We start from the raw sequence: 9924 nt of genomic DNA on the forward strand, positions 1-9924 counted from the left end.
CCAGTCTCTGATTTGGCTCTGTTACGCTGGCTGGAACCCTCCAGTTCCAGCTTGGAAGACAGTTTGGGTTAGTCCAGCCTCAAAAAGGGCAAACCCATCCACAGGATTGTTTTTGCCCAAGGACCTGGGTACACTCATTGGGTAATGCAGAGAGATGGGGACACACAATGTGTGTCTCAAGAGGATTGGATTTTAGGTGAAAACAGCCTGTAGTGTTGAACTGCAGATGTAATTGTGGTTGCTGAAGGACATTGCCGCTGTGTGTAAATACCCTGCACAATCAATATGGGCTGCTCAAGTTTTAGATGGGATATCTGGCTCATCCACTTGAGGTGTTTAATCCCCATGGCTGGTGTTGCATTGATGCCTCTGGAAGTCCCTGGCAATGTGTTGTATGAGAGGATGTAGCGTGTTTTGCCTGTGGATTTGGGGAGTTGGTTGGTTCGGCCTGTGCTGAGCTGGAGATGACATGCCCAGGCTGGGAGCAGGGCCAGGAGCCCACTTTGCCTCTGGAACAGTAATGACTTTTTCCAAGGGAGAGGAATACTAGTTTTTATAGTGAAACTCGATCAGGGAACGTGGTCAGGAGGAATTTCTGGAACTCAAGCAAAAACACCCAGAGAAAATCACTAGAAATCAAGCTGCTGAGCCAGTGGCAACTTTGGGAAAGAAGCTTTTGGCCAGTTTGCTAATACCCAGGTCTGCTGAGAGTGCCCCTGAAACCAATGCATCCATTTAGCAGAACAACTTGTCCTCCTCCTTGGGTCCTGCATGTGGCTCATTAGGGTAATTACTGATGAATTAAGGCAGCTTGGCTGAGCGCTGGGGCTGCGGGTGTGCGGGCTCCCCTGCTGGCAGGCAGCAGGTGTAAATGAACAAGATCTGTCAAAAAGGCTGATGACCCTCTTAATTCACAGCAGCAAACTGGGGACAGAGGTAGTGCAGCAAGTTTAATAATTGATATTTACTTGGAGAGGTTAATGGCAGCAGTGATGCTTCTAATTTGCTTGCCTGTGCAAGACCTTGTCAGGTCAAATTGTCTCAATTTGTTCCTGTGTGTGTAGGTGTAGTTTTCCTTTAATGAAATTTGGAGAAAAGAAACAGGTGGTGTTTGGAGCTGACTGTAACTCAAGAAAAGCAGCAAAAGGATCCAGTCTGGTAACAGGTTGGGTGAGTCTGTGCTAACTTTAAACAGCTGGCAGTTTAGTCCTTTTGAATTAATTCTAGCAACCGTTTGCACTTGGGAAGGCGAAAGGATTTGGAATGGCATAATTTATTTTTCCTTTAATTTGCAGCTGTCTAGGAGTTGTTTAGGTCAGAAGTGTAATAATTTTGACAGGCTTTGATGTGTTCCTAGGTGGGAGGGAGAAGGTTGTGGATCAGAAATCAGAAAGCTGCAGAATTCAATGGGCATTTCTGTACTGTATTAGGGAAATTGTAATTCTGCCCTGTAATGGTTAAGTGGTTCCTATTTCAGGGCAAAACAAAGCACCTGCTGTGTCTGGAAGGATTGAAATTGGCAGGTCAAATACTTTACATCCAAGAGTTTCAGAAGAGCTGGCTGATGACTCCAAACCAGTGGAGTTGGGTTTTGAGTAAGTGTAGAAAGACCCAGATGACAGAAGAAAGCTGGAGTGCCAGTGTTATGAAAGGCTGTAATTAATGGGGCATTACCATTTGTCTTATTGGCTTGGCATCAATCCTAGGCAAGATAATGGCATAGCTGAAGTAGTAATTGCTTAATAAAGACCTCAAAAAGAATAAAATAAGTGAATGACAATCATTTAATGTATTTAGGAAAAAAAAATCTCACCAAATTTACTTAATTATATGTGGAATTTAAAATTTGATGGCTTATGGCCAATATTGATTTCTCTTTTTGATGTTGTTGACCTAGTTATTAAGGAAACAGACAATATGGATTGAACATCATGAACTTCAAGTGGATTATTTCTTGCCTTGATACATGGTGTGGATAGTTGCAAATGCAAGCTCCTTGTTGTTGGGAATGCCTCTAGCAGATCCCACCAGGGATTACCTCTCGTTGCTGTGCTGTGCTTTTGAACATTTTGACATAGGAGCAAAGATGAAATACTGATCTTGATAGAAGTTTTCAGGTGGGCAACATATTTGAACGGTGGTGGACAAGGAGTGAGACAGGGCACTGCACTGAGAATGGTGGTTGTCTGATGAGGTGGCCATGAAAAAATTTTGATTTCTATCACTTAGATGTGTCTAAAAGTCTTATCCTGCAGAAGAAAATGTATTGGTGAGGTGTAAGGTGGCAGAAAGGCATGCAGAGCGAGGACATTAATCAGAAATCTACTGAGCATGATATTTTCTTTCTACTTCTTTTCCTTTTACTTCTGTTGCCCATGCTCATACAGGGCTGTGTACTCTGGATGAGAACTGGAGCTCATTCTCCACACAGTGGAACATTTCGTTAAAATATTGACAGGCTGTGGGGCACTCAGCTGGCAGCACTGTCAAACATCCGTGGAGTGCAGTGATCAGTGCTCCCAGCACTCAGATTGCTGTGCCCACATGGTGACAGCATGTCCAGTGTGCCCAGTGCCACAGGGGCAGGGCTGCAAGGGTTACACCAGCACCAGGAGCAAGCCCTGCTGGCTGCCAGCACCACCATGGGACAGGACGGCAAGAAACAAAGGGATTTTATTGCCATTAAAAATACCAATTTGTACAAGCCGACATTTTAAATAGTGTAATTTAAATGGAACCAAACTGATATGAATAGAACCTATTAATAAATTAAACACTTCTTTCCACCCAATATTTCACGAGGGAATTAGCAGAATAATTTGTTAGTAAATGAGCCCAGGAATGAAGCTGTGAATGACATCTCTCCTACCCCTCTCCTCCCCCTGTAACACTCTTTGCAGATGTAAGAGGAAAGTTGCTGTGATTTCAAATGTTGGGTCTCTCACTTCTGTCCAAACACAAGCACAACTTCAGGTGAAGGGAGTAGGATGATTTAGCAGTCAAAGCACCAGCCTTGGCTGTAAGAGTTAATCCTGATGTGCTCCAAATTCTGTGTAGCATCTCAAGCAAGTTGTTTCAGCAAGTGTCCCTCAGTGGCCATCATGACCTCTCAGTGCAGTCCCTGGGGTGGCCCCAGGGCACATCTCTGGGCTGGGAGCGATGGCCTGGGTGGGTCAGGCAGCCCCAGCAGTGTCCCAGCTGAGGAGTGCTGGGAGCAGAGTGAAGGGGGTCTGTCTGTCTGTCTGTCTGTCCACTTCCCCCTCGTGTCAGGCCCAAGCACTTTGGCACAACCTCGCCTGCTTCCAGGAGTGCCAAAAGCACCTTCCCTGCCACGCTGGTGAAAAGGAGTGTGGGGACACAGGTGGCCAAGCACAACTGCAGAGGAGCCCCCTGCATTCCACCCCTGCCACGGTGCCGTGGGCGTAGGAGTGAAACATTGACTGAACTGCTGTCAGCAACCTCGGGAACAGGTGGCAGAGCAGTGCTTGAAAATCTCCTTTTTCCCCCTCCTTCTTCTCCCTCTAGATGAAGGTCCCTACAAGCAGAAGTGGCAGAAATAGCGAGGAAGACAGCATCAGGGAGGCCACAAGCTCTCAGCGGAGCAGCTCAAGGGACCGTCTCAGTGATGTAAGTACCGCTCAGGAGAAAGCATCGCTTCACTGCAGCAATTCCCGCTGCTGACATGGCTTTTCATAAATCTTGCTGAACAAATGTTGGCATCCAGAGGTCACTGTGTAATAACTTTTTTTTATGTCATGATTGAGTGTTACGGCATAAGTGGTTGAGCTGCCTTGCAAACACTATAATCATGGTGCAAATAATATGATAAGCGAAAGATCAGAGATGGGAAAACAAAATGGAATTGTTATTCCTTGGGGAAAAATGGCTTGATGGTTTGTTTTGTTTTTTTTTTTTTTTCCAAAGAAGTTGTGTTAGAAAGCTTTTTACAGCATCCTTGGGTTTAACTGCTGCACGTAATCACATAGTTTGGGTGCAAAGTTAGTTCATCTAATTTTATGCTTCCTGCCGCCAAGACATGAGAGGGTTTTGGGGGAAAGCTGTCTTTCTCTCAGGAAATTCGATGGTACATTGAGTGAAATGTTATGATAAAACAAAAGCAAATGGTGCCTTAGTGTGTAAACACACAAATGGGCTTTTGAGTCACCAAGAAATCAATGGCAGTGCTGGGATAATTTTATATGAAGGCTTTTTGTGTTCGCAATTAGCATTTCGCCTTCATTAAAACATGATTTTTTACTAATTAGGACCTTTCCCGTTAGGAGAGATTTAAATGAAGAACAATAATCAAACGCTGGCACGAGCATGTCTGAAATATTAAATTTGCCATTTCAATGGCAAGCCACAGAAATCCCAGAGCGAGTGGTTTTCATGTTGAGTTCTATTAATGTAAAATATGCTTCATAACTAAAACCTGTCACAGAAAACGGCTCACACCAGCTAAATTCAATTGGACAGTTAATTTAGCTTTAAAATTGAAAACACTACCTCCGCTTCAGGATGCAAAAGGAAGAGGGGGGGAAAGCCTTTGATAAGTGTAATGTATTTGCTATTAAGGCTTTCAGAGCCCGTTCTACAGGAGGAAAAGGGAGAAAAGGGGGAAAAAAATGGCTCCCACAAATGTGTTTAAAAGCTGAAAGTATTTATTAAAAATGTCAGCAGAAAAGTGCTTTTGGCAGATTAAAGCGGGATTCAGCTTGACAGCTCTGACAGGGAAATGTGACGGGGGAAAATTCTCTCTACATGTTTGGAGTGTGAATGGGGCGCTGTAAACAGCCGACGCAGTGGGAGGAAGAGAAAAATAACATGTCCTGTGATCTGCTTCCAGCACTGCCAGCCCACGCCCTGGGGCCAGGCAGCCGGGGGGGCCCCCGGGACAAACCCCCTTGCTGTGGGACATCTTGGGCTGTGTTTTAGTCGGTAATGGTGGTGATTTTGTGTACGCGTAAAATATCCCATATCCACATCGATGGGATTCTCTGCTTCCCCTTCCCTCAGCCACTCCTGATGGGTGTGTGAGCAGGAGAGCCTGGGAGCTGCACTGTAGCTGTAGAGTGGGGCTGCAGGAAAGGAATAACATATTCCAGCTTAGCCATTAGCTTAGGTCAAAGCGTTAAGTGGTCTTGGAGACTTTTCTTGTTAAACCGATGCACTTCCAGTATTTCTCCTCCTTTCCCTTTGCCCCCAAAGTTGCAGGCTGAGCCTGTAGGAATTGACTCTGAGTGCCTAATTCCTGCAAAATCTTCAAAGCCTGTTCAGCAGCCAGTGAAATTCAGTGGGAAATAGGCACTCTGTTCTTTTTTAGTCAGAGGAGATGTTTAGGCAGTGCCTGGAGGCCGGGGCACACTTCAGAGCTTTGCTGAAGCTGCTGTCGTGACCTGGTGACCCATGGCAAATGAGAATTTTTCAAATTAGTAATTAAACAGTTTGAAAAGTAAGGTTCATGAATCACAGAATGCTCTTCGTTCGTTATTTGATGAGTGCAATTTAGCTTTAATTACATATAGCACTGCCTCACGTACTGGTACATGTTCTGCAGCCTATTTAGCGACTGTCTCAAAGTCTTAGGAAGTCCCAGGGGTGCAATCAGATGGTTTTCCCCATTTCTGTGCAAAGGGATGAGGAGGCAGACTGCTTCTCTCACTGTAGAGAGGGAGCAGGGAAAGGGAGAGGAGACAACAACGTGCTACTGAGTGTTGATTCCTGCAGGATTTTCTGTCCAGCCACGCTTGGTCGCTGTTGGCTCTGGAGCTGTGTGTCCCAGTACACAGTTTAAACACTGAAGTGCCACAACTCCTTGCATGTCCTCAGGATCAGGAGCACAGGGCAGTCAGGATGTCCAGGGAAGGCAGGGGTGGTGTTTCCTCAAGGCTGGTGGTTGCAGAGGCTCCAGCACCCAGCAGTGTCCCTGCAGATGGATGCTCTGCAGCAGGAGGCACCTGGGCTGTCCCTTGGTGAATTTGGCCTTCAGGACTGCTCTCTGTGCTGCCTTTCCCTCCCATGCCTTCCCCCACTAAGTGGGATGAACAATGCAGTGAATGAGGCAGGAGGGGACAGGTCTGGCTGCTGTAGGGCAGCACCCAGCAGGTGTGGTGGGGAATGTGCCTATCAAAGTGTCAGCTGTAGTGGTGCCATCTCAGGAGCACTAGATCCTCCCTCCAGCTTCACTGGTCCCCATTTCAGAGGTGCTGTTCTGAGCAGCTTAGCCCCTCTGTGCCATTCGTTTCTTGAGGTGACTTGTTCAGTGGGATGCCAGCAAGTTGTTCTTTATTTACATTAATGCATGTCATTAGTCTCTAATGGACCGTGAAGTCAAGAGGTGGCCTGGTCTGTCGTGAAATAATTGCACTCTAAAGAAAACTGAGGCAAATGATTGATTATATTGTGCACACACACACACACACACACAAACAGCTATTGGTTCATCCACTACGAAACCCAGAGCATTTTGCTCCTTCCTTGCCACAAGTAAAAATTCTGTGGGGAGAGAATGATACAATTTCATGGTGAGACAGTAATTGTCTGGCTTGTATAGTAAGTCTTTCCAGACATTACACCGAGTGCCATTTATTATGGGTCATTGAGGGAAAAAAATGCTTATTATGATTTAGTGAAATCATCTCTGGCTGCAGAGGTTTGATTTGTTGAGGCTGGGCTCTTCTTTGGGATGATGAAACTTCAGAGCAGAAAAACAGTGGAGTTTTAGCCCAGGTTTTGCGGTGCAGAGAGGAGATGGGAATCTGCCACTTGCTTATGTTCCCAGTGTTGATGTAAAATTCCCTTAAAAACTACTACAGAGCTAACATCCTTGTTACACATGTACTCTCAGGTCTTCTACAACCAAAACAGAGTCAACAGCCTTTCTCCAAAATGAGATTTTCCTCTGCTGCCTTTCAGTGTGAGGTAATTGGAAGTTGCCAGAGAATTAAGAGCCAGATAAGCCATATTGCTATTTTGTTGTGTTGACCCAAGTAAAAGTGGAAAGCTTGGGCATTTTGTTTTGGTTTTCCCCATGTTCCATAATTGTCCTAATCTTTTCTGATGTCCTGAACAGTCCAAAAATCCACACAGAGCCTTGTATAATGGCTTGAAAAAAGGGTTTTTATCTTTTTCTTGACCCATCAGCTTAAGAACTGCCTGCTTTTTAATGGATTTTCTCCCTCACTAAATTGAATGGATCGTCCCTCATTATCATTTAAATAGAAGCCTCACTCCCTGTGAACATGGAAAATTTGAATGTGGTAGTAGAGCTGTGATAATTTGAAATATTCGGAAGGTGGGGGCAAGGAGGGGGAACAGGCGGCAGAGTGCAGAATTGCTGAATGTAATTGTCATGGATTCTCAATTTTGTTGCCACAAGATGGGAAAATAGACTAATAATTGTCTTCCAACCCTAGTAGAATAGTTGCCCTAGTTAGCTGAAGCTAACACTCTAATTGTCATGGGGCACAGAGATGAATGAGGATGTATGCAGGGCACAGCCAGGGCTAAATTGAGTGATATACTAAGGCAAAGAGCAAATTGGCAATTATTGGCCCAGCTGAAAAGGTTGGCAGGTGTGCTGCTTTCTCAGGAGCCCTTAGGGGGAAATTGGAAATATAAAATATCGACCATAAATACTCGCTGATTAGGAAATATGTTGCAAGAGGTGCTGGCCACTTAAGAGTCAAAACTCTCCTTTTCAAGGGATTGGCTTCAGCTGCGCATAAAACCAGCAAGCACTGCTACTAAGTTGTTGAGAGCCTTTTCCTCTCATCCCCCAGGCTATCTTTTCTAATATTTCATCATCCTATCCTCATATGTTTGTTTGTTTTTCTTTAAACATAATAAACGAAGAGCAGTCTTTTAGGAAATGCAAAGATTTTCCTCTCTCTAAATGTTCTTTGATAAGTGTTTAGCATATTGTATAGGCTAGATATAAAATTCTCTCTCTGGTAGATGAATACAAAATAACTTCTGTGATTTCTAATTCAGGCAGTTCACTCTGATCTGCTTTTCTTTGTGTGCCATCACAGGCACTGTCTCCCCCTTCCCTCCTACTTCCCGTTCCACGCTTCCCCTCCTGGGGCACAGGGATTAGAGCAGCAGCAAGGTACAAAGCTGGAGGTCCCTCCTGTGTGCCTCAGGCTGAAGTACCTTGCCAGAAGCACAATCAGATGAGCCTCTGAAGTGAGAATTGGACCACAGTCACGCCACAGCTCCACATTTATCCACACTGTAAACTTTGGTGCATGTGGGATGCCTGCTCTTGGCTCTGGCAGGGAGGCAGTGACACATCAGAGGTGTGGTCAGGGGTGTCACAGAGCACATTGAAGGAGTTTTTGGAAGGCCTGGGGTAGTAACATATGGGCTGCAAACTCGTTGTGGCATGTGCTGTCCGTTGTTCCCCATGTGTGACACGCTGGGATCTGATCTGCAGTTTGAAGAGCAGGGTAAGACCATTCTAGTCAAAAAGACTTAGCCACAGGATAGTTTTACCACCCCTTCCACAAAACATGACTCTCAGGAAACTGATTTGATTATACATGGAAGGATCATGAAACCTTGCAAATCCCATTCTTCTGGAGGCAAAAATTCCCATCCCTTCAGCATGCTGTCTGCTTTTCTCTGCATCCCACAAAACCCCAAATGCTTGCGTGGAAACGGCTTCAGCAGAAATTAAGTTCTAATGACTGGCATGAAGTTTCAGTGAGGGATACTTAGGAAGAAAGAACATCTGGAGGAGTTTTGTGAAGCTGGCAGAGGTGATGGTTTGAATGGGAGCAGCACTCCTGTAGGTTCTGTGCATTTCTGTGAGGTCTTTTCCTGTTGTTTCTGGCTAACTGCACTCAGTTTGTTCATTCCTGGTCAGTGGGCATTTTTCCTTTTGCTGTCTGCAGCCATCAGCTGTAGGAATAAAAGTGTCTTGTGAGGAAGCTGTTCTGTAGCTTATCAACCCACAGATGTTCAGACCTTGTGTAGTTTGATATCTTACCAGACTGGTTTTGCAGTGTTTCTAAGCATAACACTCTCTGTTTATCCAACAGAATAAAGTCAGGGAATTCAAGAAGGAGCACATTCAAGCATTGCAGGACATGCAGATTGTTCATCACGTGTTGTGGTTATCTTGTCAGGTCCAGGTTCTAATCTCAGCGAACATCAGATGCACTGGTGACCTTTGCCATGTCAATTGAACTCATTGTATCAGCAGGCAGGAGTGTGGCTGTGGAAATTAATTGCATTAAGGGTCTCTGTGTTAAGGTCTGGCATATCTCCTGCCCTTGGCTCCTTTTGCCCTCCTCTCCACTTACCCTTCTCATTCCAAGATATTTGAGTTTTATAAGGGATTTGTTTGGGAAGGAAATATGAGACTTCTCCAGTATTCTAAGCTGAACCCATATTCTGTTGTTGAGTGCTCTATAAATGACCAAGGGGAGGGTAAACACATCCAATTCCTGGTGCCTCTGCCCTCTCTGTCTGGATTGTGAAAGAGTGGGAGGTGGGTACAGCTGAAGTGAGTGTCATCCTGAAATGCTGTAAAACAGAATTCAAGATCAGATCTCTCTGTACATACTGTTGATTACCTCTGCTGAGTGCTAACCAAGCAAATCAGGCTTTTGCAGCCCTGGGCCATATGGTAAGTTTGGGCCTGTGATTTGGTACTAAGTAGGAGCTGGGAATTCTGCCTCAGTTCCCTCCTCTGCTGGTGGCTCCTCAGGCGCCACTGGGGGTTTTTCCCTGCCTCAGTTTCCACACTAACACAAGGATGGCATTAACAGCAGTGGTTGGAGGCTGTTTTTGGGGACTGTCCTGTGGCACATGGGAATAGCTATTGGCTGAAAACAGCCATTTCAACAGCTGATTTGGAGGTACTTGATACACTCCTGCCTTCGGCCAATGAAATGGCACATGTCATAAAAGCAGGAA

General features: G+C 45.2%; 1 protein-coding gene across 1 annotated transcript in view; it reads left to right on the plus strand.

Annotated features, from left to right (window-relative positions):
* FBRSL1 (fibrosin like 1) overlaps positions 1-9924 on the plus strand; it is a 365612-nt gene that overhangs the window by 80265 nt on the left and 275423 nt on the right. Inside the window, exon 2 of the mRNA XM_031057495.1 lies at positions 3526-3627. Coding sequence (XP_030913355.1) covers positions 3526-3627 — 102 coding nt within the window. The remainder of the gene's footprint in view (positions 1-3525; positions 3628-9924) is intronic.

This window comes from Geospiza fortis, unplaced genomic scaffold (genome assembly GCF_000277835.1).
Source record: "Geospiza fortis unplaced genomic scaffold, GeoFor_1.0 scaffold408, whole genome shotgun sequence".
In the NCBI taxonomy this organism is placed as follows: domain Eukaryota; kingdom Metazoa; phylum Chordata; class Aves; order Passeriformes; family Thraupidae; genus Geospiza; species Geospiza fortis.